Source organism: Aristolochia californica, unplaced genomic scaffold (genome assembly GCF_029961685.1).
Source record: "Aristolochia californica isolate CCGP_79_NKW_82.1479 unplaced genomic scaffold, dmAriCali1.0.hap1 SCAF_1, whole genome shotgun sequence".
Taxonomy (NCBI): Eukaryota; Viridiplantae; Streptophyta; class Magnoliopsida; order Piperales; family Aristolochiaceae; genus Aristolochia; species Aristolochia californica.
In genome coordinates this window covers 57,786,715-57,803,246 of record NW_027181770.1, presented here as the reverse complement: position 1 = coordinate 57,803,246, position 16,532 = coordinate 57,786,715, and the positions used below count along the sequence as shown (strand labels likewise).

General features: G+C 36.7%; 1 protein-coding gene across 1 annotated transcript; it reads right to left on the bottom strand.

Annotated features, from left to right (window-relative positions):
• Window positions 1-13,809: 13,809 nt before the first annotated feature.
• On the bottom strand, window positions 13,810-15,267 carry LOC137963064 (probable WRKY transcription factor 75). The gene is made up of 2 exons (XM_068810246.1): window positions 14,879-15,267; window positions 13,810-13,987 (listed from the first exon to the last, which is right to left on the bottom strand). Exons 1-2 carry the CDS (start codon window positions 15,265-15,267, stop codon window positions 13,810-13,812), a joined length of 567 nt encoding a protein of 188 aa, XP_068666347.1.
• Window positions 15,268-16,532: the final 1,265 nt, after the last annotated feature.

Below are 16,532 nucleotides of genomic sequence, written 5' to 3'. Positions count from 1 at the left end.
ATGAAATTTATCACAGATGAGTGGTCTTCTCCTCCTTATTCCCACCTCAACGTCAAATCGGTGATAGCTCTAGCAACATAACCAACTATTGGGGTTGTGTGATATGTGATAACTTGGGGGAGATCAAACCTGCATACACAGCCCCCTTGAGCTTTACAAACTCGAAAGAAACTAAGATTCAAACCTTGCATCAATGCTTGAGTTTTGGGGTCGTTTCTCTAGGCCACTTGAGGTAGACAATGACTCATCGATCCTCAACAGTTGGGTCTCTAGTAGCCACCACCCACCCTTAACGACTTCGTTGATACTTCAATGGGATTACATACATTGTTTCTTACATTGACAACTCATGGGTGGACCTTGTTTCTTAGATTGACATCTCATGGGTGCACAACCCCCATGAGGCCAATCATGGGGCTAACACCCTTACTCAAGTTGTGGCTTCCCAACAGCACCTTGTTATTGAGAATGTTAGGAATTATACACCATAATTCAACACTATCGAGAGCAATAATAATCGTAGAAAAAGAAATAATCAAGCACGAACACACATTTTTTATACAAGTTCACCACAATGTGAGACTATGTCATGTCCTTCTGCCACTGCAATCATTCACTATGATGAAGAAGAAGTTTACAAGAGAAAATCGCATACACCATTATCTTTGTGTTTATTCTCTAACCTCTCTCTCATGAACTCATGATCTTCAATAACCCCTATAACAACAACAACACACCCCCACCCCCCCCCCCCCCCCCCCCCCTCCCCCCCCCCCCCCCAACAGTGAAATTCTTGAACTACCTTTTGTTAAAATACAAGTTCAGGGGTATTTTGGCCTTTTTAATATTTTTAATATTACATTTTATCTTATAGTATGGCTATTAGATAGAGAATGTCTTATTTTATCTCTAGTTAAATTTTTATTTAATTTAGACTTGCATTTTAGGAGATATGTAATTTTGAGTATTGAGGGCATTTTTGTCCTATTATAAAATTTTACTTAAACCATGATTATAAAGAAGCAAGAAGGGCCTTTTTTGCTCTGATTCCAAGGCATCAAAATTGCCTCTCTTCCAAAAATCCATTTTCTCTTCTATTTTCTCCCCAAATCACCTATTTTTCATGGTATCAGAGCAATAACGCAAGTCTTGGTCAAGTTTCTTTGGATTTTGTGGATCTTCTCTCCATTTCTGGCAATCTCCTTAAAGGTTTTCCCCACATTTCTCAACTGGTAGGGTAAAATTTTTATTTTTTCCCTTTTTCTGCCTATCTTAGCCTATTGGCTAATAATTACTGCTTCTATTTGACTAAATGTTGGGATTTAGAAGTGTTTAACGATCCCAATTTGAGAAAATGTCATCTTGATTTCTTGCAATTAGGTCATTCTTTCATTAATTTATGGTCTCAATTACTAGAATTGATTACTATTGATTCTAAATTGAATGAATTGGGTGTTGCATTGCCCAAATTGAATTCGGTGTGGGGCCCAATTGACTACGCAAATATTGAAATTGGAGAAAGTACTTCCCTTTGGTTAATTGACGCTCCAGTGTAGTGAATTGTGGTATTTTGTGATATTTAATGGCTGATTCCAACACACGGGTTTCTGTCCAAAAGACAGTTGAGAGCTCAGATGTGAAATTTTCTTAGTCTATTTAGATAACTACGATCCGATTGAATGGATCGAATTATATAAACTGGTCTAGATGAGTTTTGATGTATTTGACGGCCAGAAGAATGGTAAAATATATAAATGATGATCCCTCGGTACCTATTACTGAAGATTGGGTGGCAAAAGATAATTTAGTAATGACCTAGTTGGTCAATAGTATGGAATCCAGATTTAGTGATCAGATGATGAGTTGCAATACTACTAAGGCGATGTGAATTACATTGGCTTCTATTTTGTCTCAAGAAAGTAATTTATCAAGGATCTATGAGACATGGAAGTAGATCATTGACAGATTATTTCACTGAGATGAGGGGAGTACTACAGGAGATTAGTACATTCCATCCTTTTACTACGAATGTTGAATACATTCGTAAAAAATAAAATCAGATTCAAGTAGCCCAGTTTTTGGATGATTTGGGGCATGAGTATGATGCTATTAGAGTCCAATTGTTGGTTAATGAGGATGTGACCACTCTTGAGCAAACTTTTAACAAAGTTGTTCGAGCTGAAGGTGCAATTGTAAATAAGAATGAGTCAAGTGGAGCCCTCTCAGAAGCAACTGCTCTTAACCTTCAATCTTCTACTGGTAAGTCCAATGGTCAATTTCATGGTGGTAATAATAGAGGTAGAGGTCACTCTTACCCAACTTGTGGTTGTGGCCGAAATGATCAGGGGGATCAAAAATATGTTTATTGTGGTAGGACTAATCATATTTCTGAGAAATGCTGGGACATATTTGGTAAACCTACCTGGGCCAATTCTATAGTCACAGAGAAGGATATCTCCTCACATACTAGATCTTATGAGGAAATTTAGCAGTTATTACAACGACTGGGTGAACTGATTGTTTCATCTACTGCTTCTCAGACTACTGAGATTCCTCCTTCTTCAGCGAGTGCCACGATGGCTAATACAGGTATGAATACACTAAATGTGTCTCATTCCCCCTCTTGGATCATTGATTTAGGAGCCTCTACACACATGTCAGGTATGCCTTCTCTATTTCAGTCTATTAGTCCGTCTCATTCATATCGTCGAGTTACTTTAGCTGATGGATCCACCTCTCCCATTCATGGGGAGGGTATAGTTCGCACTACTCCACACATATCCTTAGATTATGTTTTATTTGTACCAAAGTTTCCAGTTAATCTCTTGTCTGTGAGTCATATAACTAAATCCATAAATTGTTCAGTAACCTTTTATCCTACTTCTTGTGTTTTCCAGGACTTGCTAACGAAGAGGACGATTGGTTCACGACATGAGAAGGGAGGGCTCTACATGTTGGATGATGTATCTGTTTCTCGAGTTGTAGCTCTCACTACTACAGATTCTTCCTACTTGTCGCATCTACGCTTGGGACATCCCTCAACAACTAAGTTGCGTCAGTCTTTTCCTTCTCTGCCAACCGATATTTCATTTGATTGCGAATCTTGTTAGCTGGGAAAGCATCGTCGCTCCAGTTTCCCAGTTAGTTCTAGTCAAAACACCAAGTTGTTTGAATTAGTCCACTCTGATGTATGGGGTCCATGTCGGGTTCCTAGCCCATTTGGTTTTAAGCATTTTGTGTCATTCATTGATGATTTCAGTAGAGTCACTTGGGTGTATCTCCTACGGGAGAAGTCTTGAGTATTTGATGTATTCCTCAAAATTTTCAATGAAATAAAAAATCAATTTGGTGCATGTGTTCATGTACTTCGTACTGTCAATGGTTTGGAATATCTTAACCATAAATTTTCAATATTTTGTGATTATCATGGTATTACCCATCAAACATCCTGCCCTTATACACTACAACAAAATGGGGTGGTTGAACGTAAAAATAGACATCTCCTTGAGGTTACAATGACACTATTATTGCATATGAATGTTCCTAAATCTTTTTGGGAAGATGCAGTTTTAACTTCGTGCTACTTGGTTAATCATATGCCCTCAACTGTTTTGAGTGGTCAAGTTCCACTTCAGGTTTTAAAACCCAATTGTAATTTTTTTGGTGTGGTTCCTCGTATTTTTGGATGTACCTGTTTTGTTCATATGCTTGGAACTTCGGTCGATAAGTTGTCACCTCGGTCTGTCAAATGTATTTTTTTGGGATATTCTCGTCAACAAAAAGGGTACAAATGTTATGATCCTATTCGACGAAAAACATATGTGTCAAACGATGTGACCTTTTTTTAACATACTCAATATTTTTCATCATCTACTGAGCTTCCTGTATCACCTGAATCTCCTTCAGACTGTCTTGTTCCTATTGCAGTTTTGGATGTACCAGCATCATCGAGTTCTTCATTGCCTCTTCATGTTTACAGTCGTCGCTTTCGTACTCCTGCAGTGCCTCCAGCAGATACTTCTACAGAGCTCTCTTATCATGATCCACCAACTTCCTCATTGCTTGCAGATCCTGTTGTCTCTTATTTGGACCTACCTATTAGTCTACGAAAAGTTAAACGGTCTTGTATTTCTCATCCGATATCTAAATATGTGTCACTTGATTTTTTGTCTCCATCCTTCAAGTCCTTTGTTATGTAATTGTCTACTTCCCATATACCTCATTCAGTGCAGGAAGCTTTGTGCTCTCTAGAACGGAAACAAGCTATGGATGATGAGATGAGTGCTTTAGTGTCTCAAAGAACATGGAATTTATGTGATCCACTTGCAGGAGCAGCTATTGTTGGGTGTCGTTGTGTTTATACTATCAAATATAATGTTGATGGCTCTATTGAACGGTACAAAGCTCGGTTGGTAGCGAAAGGGTATACACAGACTTTTGGAGTTGATGTCTTTGAGGCATTCTCTCCTCTGGCCCGACTTACTTCAATACGTATCTTAATATTTGTGGTTGTTAATAAGGGTTGGTCTCTCTTTCAACTCGATGTGAAGAATGTCTTTTTATATGGTGATCTACATGAGGAAGTATACATGGAGTAACCTCCTCGGTATGTTGCTCAGGGGGAGATAGAAAAGGTGTGCAAGCTACAAAAGGCTATTTATGGACTTAAACAGAGTCCACAGGCTTGGTTTGAAAAGTTTAGTGATGTGGTACTACAATTTGGGTTCTATAGGAGTCATTGTGATTATTCTATGTTCTTACTTAAAAGGAAGACTGGTGTGGTGATTTTTGTTGTCTATGTGGAGGACATTGTGTTATCTGGTGATAATCTTGATGGTATTACAGAAGTTAAACAATATCTGGCCACACATTTTTAGACAAAGGATTTGGGCTCTCTCAAGTACTTCCTTGGCATTGAAGTCGCTCGTAGCAAGCGAGGTATTCTTCTTTCTCAGAGAAAATATATATTGGATATGTTACAAGAGTATGGTTTATTAGGTGTTAAACCTATAGACACCCCCATGGAAGTTAATCATAATCTACATGACACCCAGGGTCCTACACTCAAGGATAAAACTCAATACTGATGGTTAGTAGGTAAACTGATCTATGCTACAGTTACCAGGCTGGATATTTCATTTGCTGTGGGAGTTGTGAGCCATTTTGTGGAAAATCCTCAAAATGTCCATTTAGAAGCTGCTCAGAGGATTTTGAAGTACTTGAAGGGTGCACTTGGAAAAGGTCTTCTGTGTACTCATTATGGGAAAATTAATGTACTTGGGTATTCTGATGTTGATTATGCTGGGTGTAAGATGGATAAACGTTCTACATCAGGCTACTATTGTTTAGTTGGAGGCAACTTGATAAGTTGGAAAAGTAAGAAACAAACAGTTGTGGCTAGGTCCAGTGCAGAGGCCGAATATCGAGCGATGGCTCATACAGTTAGTGAGCTTATGTGGATTAAGTTTGTGCTTCTTGAGTTTGGTTTTATGTTACCTGACCCTATGGTTATGAATTGTGATAACTAGGCAGCTATTTTTATTGCCAACAACCTTGCATTCCATGAGAAAAAACATATAGAGGTTGACTGCCACTTCATTAGAGATGTAGTTATGCAGGGGAAGGTTGTAACTCCTTATGTAAAGTCTTCAAACCAGTTGGGAGATATATTTACCAAGCATTTGGGGAGACGTAAACATGTATCCTTTAGTGACAGGCTAGGATTGTTTAATATCTACTCTCCAGCTTGAGGGGGAGTGTTAAAATACAAGTTCAGGGGAATTTTGGTCATTTATTATATTTTCAATATTACATTTTTCTCTTATAGTATGGCTATTAGATAGAAAATGTCTTATTTTATCTCTAGTTAAATTTTCATTCAATTTAGACATGTATTTTAGGAAATATGTAATTTTGAGTATTGAGGGGCATTTTTATCCTATTGTAAAATTTCACTTAAACCCTGATTATAAAGAAGAAAGAAGGGCCTTTTTGGCTTGGATTCTAAGCCAGTAAAGCTGCATCTTTTCTAGAAATCCGTTTTCTCTTCTATTTTCTCCCCAAATCACCTATTTTTCACCTTTAATGAAACAACAATCAATATATCGTGGATCTGTGTGCTGACTCTATGTAAGGCGTTAATTAGACTCTACAACTTAACAGAGAACACTTGCCATAAATGATACTGAAATAAATTGAACCTTAAGAGCCACTCTCCTCTGTCTTGTTTTTTCTTCTTCCTTCTTCCTCTTCTTCTCTTAGTACCTCATTTATCAACCTTTTCTCTAAACCGAGGGCAATTTTACTTCCCCTTAGGTTACTGTTTAGACAGAGGGTATTTACATAGTTGCATCTGTATAATAAATTTCTTCCTTAATTAAAGGAAGAGTGGACAGTCAAATAAATTGAGCCCTAAAAACCACACTCATCTCCCTCGTTCTTTCTTCTTTCTTCTTCCTCTTCTTCTCTTGTTTCGTCATTTATCAACCTTATCTCCAAACTTATCGAACTTTCTACCTTTAATTTGTTAGTCTCAATACTCATATTTAAGTATATTTTTGGGGTTTGACAAAGAATCCTTTATCTTGACATGTGCACCAAATCATGGAAGGATTTTTTTGGTAAAATCTTGACACCATTAGCTCCTAGTGCAATTGGATCTATATGTTTCAAGACATTGTGGATGCATCACTTCTTCAGCCAGGTTGGGTCAACGACTTCAGTGAAATAGTTCTAGCAGAACTATGGGATGAAGTTGAGAAAGCTTGGAATTCAGTGCTTATTGAATTGTCTGATGAATTAGAGAAAGAGAAGAATGTGGTCTATGCCCGTAATGAGACCTTCAGTGGATGATGAAAGCTTTCTCTATAAATCTAAAGCCTTTGTTTAAAGGACCAATATATAAATTTTCTACTTTTACACAAGTTTTCCATTAGGTGACCAATATAAGTTTTCCTTTAAGGGACCAATACAAGAATCAAATTCTTTAATTAAGAAAATAAAACACGACAATGCAATTCACTTGGTACTCTGCGACCAATGTGTAAATAAGCATTTGCAGCTAATCATAAAATGAAAACTTTTAAAGCCTTCGCCTAACGAATCTTCATTATACAAGAAAGATATCCACCCTACAATAGGTTACTGTTCATTTAACTATATGTAATTTAATTAATTAGTATATTAATACATTTTAATTATACATTAAATTACTTATTAATGTAGTAATCATGTTTGTTTTACCTAATTTGGTGTTTAGGTATTATATTTTATTTAATTATATTATTACAAGTTACTCATTTTCTTGTTTTTGATATTTTTCTCATTTTGGGGCACTAACACTGGAAACTGTTTTTCAGTGCACACGAACTCGTCCACACTAACACCAAATTTGAAGTTGAAGTTCATGTAGATGATTCAAATGAATTTAAAGTTGAAGTTCATGTATCAAGTTTTTTTACTAACCCCCGCTTAGTTGTGGAAAGTGAAAGTGAATGTCAAAGTAAATTACTTAGTCAAAGTGAAAATAAAAGTTGAATTACTTGTTAGTATTAGTGTGCTCAATAAAAAATGCAGTGTAAAGTATTTGTTTGTGTTAGTATGTATAATAAAAAGTACGGTGTAAAGTACAAAGATTTTTTTATTAATAAAATATTTTGATAGATCTGACTTTATAAATTTTATTTTTTATTAATAAACTAAAAGATAAATTTTAACTTGATGAATTACGAAATACTTAGAAAATTAATTAAAATTAGTTAATTAATAAAATACATTAAATATAATAATTAAACAAATGCTTACTTTTATAATATTAAAATTTTAATCAAATTGTAATTTCTTAATATCTAAATATCAAATAGTTATATAAAAAAGATGTTTTATTATATAAAGTTAGTCTATTAATTCTTACGATAGTTATACTTAAATCTTTACTCATAAAATAAGATAGATTTTAACTTGCAAAAAATTTAATTATAAATAATTAATTAAATTAATTATTTTATTAATTAAAGATATAAAAATAAATAATATAACATTGAGTTAGTCTAATTACTAATAATTAAGTTAAGCACAATTATGGCATGCGGTGGAAGCGTGCGATTAGTAACAAGCAAGAACTATTATCTAGACTTGTGATCAAAACTGTATCCACAATATTATCCTGATAATTTCAAAAATTATATTTTCATTTGTATAAACTAACATATTTCTCGATTACAGGAGTTCCATTTTCTGCCACTGATTGGCACCACCATCAGCTAGTATTATCCAGAACTTGGTTGAGGAAGAAACTTGTTGTTATAGGGATAGATTTGTCGTTTCATGGAGGTGTTGTTGTTTCTTGTCTTTGAGCCTTTTGAGGAGCTAAGAAATTGAAAAAAAGTTTTGTCTCTTTTTCAAGAATTTGGGTTTGTTCTTAGTGGAAGATGTTGTAAAGAGTAGGAAACTTTTTTGGTCATAAGCGAGAGCCATGGAAGAAGAAAGCGCTCAGCGGCATCAGTAGGGAGCTACTCAACCACAGGTTTTAAAAGTCTTGGAAGCCCTAAAGGAAACCTCCAAAAACCTTCAAAAGGATGTGAGTGAGGATACCAATTTGAAAGCCTTGTTTGAGCGGGAGAGGTTGCAAAGGGAGCAAGAAATAGTGTTGCTCCCAGAAGTTGGGGATGGGGAGAGAAAGAGAGGATCAACGAGAAAAATTGTTGGGGAGAGGTTGCAAAGGGGGGAGTCACTGGGTTGCAGAGGAGCTTGTCGCGAGAATTTTTGCAACATCTTCTCTGTAATTGAACGAGTGAAAGTGAATTCACTCGTCGAATGGAGTGACACACTTTCATTTGGGTTATGCCTAAAATGAGTGAAAGTGAATTACCTATGTAATTCACTTTCACTCGTTTTAGGCAACGTGCACTAACGTTTTTTTTGGTTTTTTTTTGGACACTTTACCTAGTGAAAGTGAAATACATCTCACTTACAAAGTCCACTAACAAGACCTTATTTCGTTTCCACAACTTTAAATATCTATCCCTAGGATTGCATTTTATGCAAGTGAATTTTTTTGCATAACAATCTTTTTCTCTATTAATAAAGGAACAACAAATGCACAAACTCCATTAGTAGAAATAATGGAGATGGGTGTTAAAGTCACAATTATTAGTACCAAGGCTAAAGCCAGTAGGAGCAAAATCTGGGTGGGTAAATATGTTTTTAAATATGACTGTTCTACTCAATTTTGTAACAAATGACGAGTGAAACGCAAGTGGAGTGGGAACAAAGCAATGCAATTGCTTACATTTGTTTGTTATAATCCTTCAAACATAGCAGATTCTTCTTAACATTGATCTTTTAAATCACAACAGCCTAAACATGCTAATGCCTAGTTCAGCCAATTGATTTCCTAAAGTGGCCAAGTTCTAATGTGTTCAATCTTTTCTAATGTTCTCTCTTGCCTATTTTTGTGTTTTGTTTAACCTTTTCTTGTCTCTGTTAGGACAAGTTCCTAAGTAGAGAAGATGTGTTAATAAAGGGAAGGGTGGAGCTTCGGATTTTTTCCTCTTTAAGAGATTTGACATGAAAATTTCTGAAAGAGAAGCTTTAGTGGTAGGTAGGTTCTGTCTAAATGAATTTTCAATGAACTCGATTGAGATGTGGATACTTTTTAGTCAAGATAGTGTGACTCCCTTAGCAGCTATAGACAATCCTGTTCAAAATGCTGATAAAGTTTTTTTGGCTTCTAAAGGGACTAGGGACACTATATGATGCATTAGTTATGAAAATCATGACGGAAACTGCTCTTCCATCTTATGATGAGATAGTATCAGTGGTCTTCGTCTTAAAGTATCTGTTGTCGCCCTTTTCTAGTATCTGCTAATAAATCCACACACACACACACACACGAAAAGTCCAAGAGCACTCAAACTATGCTACTGAGGGTTTGTTTGGAGCCCTTAGAAAAGAAAATGAGAATTTGATCATTATTATTCATAAAAATAGTTAATAAAAATAAGATAATGATCAAAATTTTCTTTTTACTAACTATTTTTAGGTATAATAATAATTAAAATCTAATCCAAATTGACCTACATGCTCCAACATCTCCAACTGCTATTTGTTGTAAGATACGTAGCAAAACATACCGTACAACATACACATCATGTGTATGCGATTTCAGTACTAACCCTACAACACTTACGAGAAGAAACTTGGTAGATATATACTGGAGCAATGTCTCAAATGACAAACTCTTTTCCCGACTAATAAATTTAAGATCTAATTATTCATATATGTAGGTGACTATTCTTTAACATAAATGTAATAAAACAAGTCAAGAGAAAAAAAATTGAAAAATTTTCAATAAAAATTGGTAAAAAATTATTCTCCATGTTTTTGTTATCCTATAATAGCATAAACTGTCCCTAGTAATGTGAAGGATCATGTTAAAACCTAGGAAATTAGCTTTAATTTCTAAGTTGACTAAACTCGTACAGTGAAGTCTGCTAATGTTCTTCACAAGTAATATCTCTGTTAAAAAACAAAAAACATTAATCTGAACATGTTTCCAAATATTCTTTGTCATTTAAATGAGGCCAAGTTCATCGGATTGAGATGTTTTTCTGTCTGGAGTTTGTCCAGAAACTCTCCTGACTAGGAATGATCTCTTTCCAACTCAGAGCCATTAGTTTCTGAAAATCATTACAGCTCTGAATTACTTTAAACACTCCAAACAGTGCAATACCGTCCCTTTCGTTCAATTGATTTGGTCTGCTTTCCGAATCTAACAAATCCTTCGCTGCTTTTGACTGTAAATGCATCTGCCCATTATCGGTTAATTCCATTCCAGACAGTAAATCTTTTAGAAAAGATTCTCCCGTTAGAATTCAAGAAAGCATTTGGACAAAGAGAACAGATTCGACAAACAAGCATTTGAGGCATTAATCTGCTTCGCACCCACCCCCCCCCCCCTCGTATTTATGAGGCACTGTGGGCTGTGATTTGACATTAACTATGACAGTCCATACACGTCTGTTCACGTAGGGTGGAGGAACACGTTGCAACCTGCGATTATACCATCTTTTTCCCATCTCTTCGGTGTCGAAACGAGGTGGAGCTGTTCTTCAGAGTTTCAGCATCAGAGCCGCGGAGCTGTTTGAAAATTCATTATTGACCAAAACCAGGGAATATATCGTTTGTCTAGAAGAGATTGACTTCAAAGTAGCTGGTTGCATGGTCACAGTAAAGCCACGAGAAAGGAAGGGTCGGAGGAAAATAGAGAATTAACATTATCAGCCGTCATTATATCAGAAAATTCATTAAACTCCACGGAGAATGACGTTTTTTTATCTCTGTCTTATCCCAAATGACTGTTGTTAGCGTTAGTCATTGAATGAAGAAATTTAGTCCTCTCTGATATCATTGCAGTCTAGACCAAGACTTGTAAAACTAGGAAACCATTACTGAAAGGTTGCCTCACTTCATTATCAAAGAATAGTATTACTATAATGGAAAGTCACCGTTCTTTGTTAACATTTCAAAAGTTAGAGCTTGCTTTCGTCTTCTGATTTCATTCTTAATCTACGGAGGTATCTTGGCTGATGCATAAATCATCTTGAATTTATATAAAAAAGTTTTTTACGAGAAATCACCTGAGCTTCGATTCTCGAAAATCTAATCACATCATAAGTCTTGAAAAACCTAGACACCAGGCCCCTCAATCCAACTATATCTACCAGATTCAAAGTGTGGAAAAGTCTTTGCAGGTTCCTTCATCAAAGCATCTAAGGAGTTGAACAAAACGTGATCTGTTTATGGATTGATCTGAGAAACGTGAAGCTGTCGATATGAAATGGACGTGAATCAGGGAGAAAATTCTGGCATGACGTAAGGTGGAAACTTTTCTCTTCTTTCTGCTTCAAACCCATCGTAGTTTGACTGCAACTCGCGCTCTCCTCCCTTCCAATCTGACAAAGATATCCATTTCTTGTGCTCTATTGCCATCCATGTCAACTACCAACTCGGCATATCAGATTGAGCGTTTCGAATGCCCAAAAATACGTAAATCATTCGAAATTTTATACGTTTTAGATTGTAATGTGTTGCGTAAATATTAATTAAGATGACTTCTTGTAAAAAGAGACACTCATCCGTGGTTTCGGTTGGAGAGACCCAAAACGAAAGTTCTAAGATGAGAAGAGATTGACGAATGAAAAGAACGTGGATTAGTTCTGGCGGCTGCTCTCATCAAGTCCATCTTCAAACTTCAAAAATCACAACTCATGAATCTCATTAAGGTCTTTGGTTCAAACCCAGGCTCTGGCTCCGTACAACTTTTGTCATCGTCAACAAGACCAACTTCAGATCAGGTTACGAGTTTGGACCGGAGTCGAAGGGGAGAAAGGGGGGAGGGGTTTGTATCAGTCCTTTCGATAATTCTTAGTATAACGTTTTGTATTCTTATCTCTGTTAGATCATACGATGGCAAGTAATGAGTTTCTTTACCCTTTCATCCATCCAGAACTCAAAAATGAGAAAAAGATCAGCATCTGCAATAGCCGATGAATTTTTTCATTGAACCCAGATGGAATCCGATCTTTCCGGAGTAGTCAATAATGTCTCATGGAGAGAATGTACTCAGAACTTCTTAAGCGATGTAGGCGCCCTCAGTAGACGGGTTGGAAAAGTAGAAATAAATAATAACAGCTTAATAGCTAGATTTGATGCTTTCAAAATCAAAATTCAAATGTTTCCCGTCGATTTGAAGGATATATCCTGTTCGTTTGGTCAAGTTCATGAGGATATCGACGTGAAAGGAGTCTCAACCAGTGAAAACTACATGAAATCTTTTAATTAGATTAATCTTTTAAAGAAATTTACCCTTGTTGTAGGGATCGGAGCATGGTTCCAGTGGAGAAATGTCGGTTCGAGAGGTTGGATTTGCCCTAAGTAGTACATCTCTTAGACCTGGAAGAAGGACAACTTTTGTCATCATATCGGGAATCTCCGAAACAGTAAGAACAGGTGCATATGGACCGAATGGTTTCAGTTCCTTTTGACTGGCCATAAACCAGTAGATTCCAGTGAGAGATGAATCAGCTCAGAGGCTCACCCACCTTCTCTTCTTTCCCGAGTAGGAACCCAGAACAATTGAAACGAGTTTCGATTGATTACAGTGACTTCTCCTATATTCTATTGCTGTCATCTTTCTCCATCTTTAAACGATAATTTTTTGCTCGTTTGAGAAGAACAGCAGTTCTCTGAAACAGTGGCCATCGTGGCGTCTCGAGAGCATCTCTGAGCTCGTATAGGAATCATCATCATCCAGCCCGTTGCCTTCTTCCTAGTTTAATTTCTTTCAACCTCTGATCCATCTCTCTCCCTCTACTGAGACTAGCATCACTTACCACGACCCCATCACCATGAAAATACTCATGAATCACGCTTCCAAAGAAGAGCCACCGAAGTTTCTCAAAAATGGCATATACAGTATGTATGTTGGTTAATGGATATCATACGACTCAAACAAACTGATCGGCTCATTTTATGAGAACATTAATCAACTCATGGAAAATCAAGTTCACCAATGAAAAAAATAAATTACAATGAAGAAATAATCTTGGCCTATGTCACCAGTGCCTTGAGAAACAAAAAGGAGTATAAGAAAAAACTTACTTCTACAGATCGAGACAGTTTGAGTATTTGATCATGTAGCTAACTATATTTATTTCCGGTGTGTGCATCACTATAACTGAAAATGTCATAATTCTATACAGACAGATTCCTGCAGTACTTCCTCTCTTTGGAACTTTGCGCAAATGTCTAAAAGCTGGAATAGATTTGCATCTGGGTCAAAATATGCTCGAAGTTGTCAGTCGATTTCTCAATGTGGTGGGTATGCATCCCTTCGTAAGTAGTCACCACTACCCCTTCATCCTTTGATAGACGCTGGACTTGCTTCTTGACATTGCAGCCTTGATAGGTGCATCTATAGTAGCTTCTGCAACAGAACATAAATTGATACATATTAGCATTTATAGAAGAATAAACCATGCATTAATCCAATCAAAAGACAGTGATGAAGCAAATATTCAAATAGTTTTGATCCGTTTTCCTTAAATAAGTTTTTTTTTTTCTCAAAAGCTACATTTGCTTTTGCTGTTGCTCTTCCATTTAGTAGTTCTATGTTTCAAGACTGTGGTCTCTAGCCAGAACCTTCTGTCATGGAGAATCGAGCTGCTCAAAGAGCAGCATTCTATGAAGGGTTTAGGTTATAACAGCTTAAGAAGGAAGCTTTACTCCAGATGCCATAAGATGTATGCTCTAGTCTCGTTCAGGAAATACTGAAAGTAGTTCAGTGGAATACCTCATCTTTACCTATTGTTAGCATTGTTGATAACGATTAAAGGAACAGTTACAGAACTCTGCTCATCTTTAATTCTTCACAACTCAGTTTCGGTAACCTACAACTGGTTTTAATCTGCAGATATCAATGTGTGAACTGCTCCTCATCCCCACCTATACTGGTAATAACGACGACATATGGTCCTTCGAACTATTAATCGAACTGATACAACAACAAAGTTAAGTTTCTTGTGGGATTTGACGCAAATCGTCAACCGGGGAATTAAGCAGCTGCAACGAACCTTTCCTAAACAGAAAAAATCCTGGGTTTTCATCCGAGTTGAAGTCAGTTTCATCTATGACACTCTTAAAGCAGTTAAATGATCTCTTCTTCCTCTTTTAAGCTTTTAAAATCAGACGAAAAACAGAAAAAAGCTGCAGTTTGGGGTCTTCCACCTAATTTTAAATTAGTGAAGCGGAAAGAGAAACGGATAAGGGGAGAGGAAGAGAAGAAGTGAAAAGGCGATTGGTCGATTGATCGACTTACCTGGGGAATTTATTGTTCTTCACAGCTTTTTGGCCATATTTCCTCCACCGATAACCATCATCAAGTATATCCACCTGACTTCTTGTCTGAAACGCATATCTGGGCTTCTTAATCTTCTTCTCGCCCTTCTTCTTGAGATCCTTAAAATCATTTGCCGACGCGTGAGAAGTGTCCTTAGCCTCTGAATGCTCAAAGCTCACATCCGTCTTCAACCCCAAGAACCCAGACGAACTGCCACCTTCAGGGATGGGACTGGGAGAAGAGCCGAAGGCCTGAGAATTTCCAACGTGCGTCGAAAACGGCTCCTGCAGACTGTGGTAATGAAACGGAGCAGCAGCGGCAGACGAAGACGATGCTGAGGAAAGAAATAGTAGTGGATGACTCTCCATGTTTCAATTCAATGTGAGAGAAAGAGGACAGAAGTAGAAGGGAAAAGGGTTGAGGAGAAAAAAAATGTAAACAAGGGGGAAGATATATATAAAGACAAGGAAAGCAATGGCGGCTGAAATGCATTTCAGTGAGGAAAAAAAGCTATCTAAGAGAGGTGTCGTAAACGGCACGTAAAATGGACAGATGCAGTGTAATATTATTCTACAGCTTCCAGATCAAAATACCGAATTAAGTATATTATCCGGCGGCTGCAGATTAAGTGATAAACTGAGAGAAAGCACAGAACAAATCTTGGAATCACCGAAATTTGAAATGAAAACAGAAAAAAAGAAAGATCCTTGTAAAAGAAACGAGGACGCGGGGTTGTAATCAGTTCAGTTCCGATAATAAAGGAAAGAAATACAGCTTAAAAGAATTCTAAATACCCTTTTCCTTTATTAATCTCGATATAAATCAAAAGATTTCTAAATTTTGCGGGTGAGAAAGGCAGGGTTCTGGTTGCAGGTGGCGAGCGGCAGGCGGGAAGCTGCCGACGCACGTGGAGAATTGGAAAATGCCGGAAAGGCAGGGAAAGTCTTTTCTGAGAAAAGTCAGGGTCACGTGGAAAAGGAAAAGAAAGCGCCCACTACGACCGGACCCAGTTGCGTGCATGCACCCGTGCCTTTGCATTTATTATAAAAAGAGCTTAAATAGTTTCCTTACCCACTCTAAATCCTAACTGTTACCATCTTTAGTGATTATTATGAATGACTCTGTAAATCATGTATCTATCGGCCACTAAGCCAGAAATAGAATTCTTCTATTATCATTTTATGTATAAATACCTTTGTAATATTAAATTATAATCATGGTAAATAAAAAAAATTTCCTTAAAACTTACATGGTATCCAATTACCTTTTCTAAGATAAGAGGTGTTTATTATGAGTTCATGCACTCGTGCTTTTGCATTTATTATAAAAAGAGCTCCAATAGTTTCCTTACCGACTCTAAATCCTATCGGTTACCATTTTGGTGATTATTATGAACGGTGTTGTATACTAGGCTTCCATCAGCCGGAACCGATATATCACTAAGCCAAAAATAGAATTCTTCTATTATCATTTGTGTGTAATCGTGGTAAATAAAGAGTTTTTTCCTTAAAACTTACATCCAATTATCTTTTTTAAGATAAGTGGTGTTTAATTACTATATTATGTGAGCCCAAATCGGCCTCTTAGAAAAAAAATGGTCAAATTCATTTTTCCTTAAAACTTATATGGTATC

Bases quoted from the DNA above. Each gene is read 5' to 3' on its own strand.
- LOC137963064 (XM_068810246.1), bottom strand. From the start codon at position 15,267: ATGGAGAGTCATCCACTACTATTTCTTTCCTCAGCATCGTCTTCGTCT. The intron at 13,988-14,878 runs GTAAGTCGATCA...GTTCTGTTGCAG, and splicing joins AAGAACAATAAATTCCCCAG to AAGCTACTATAGATGCACCT.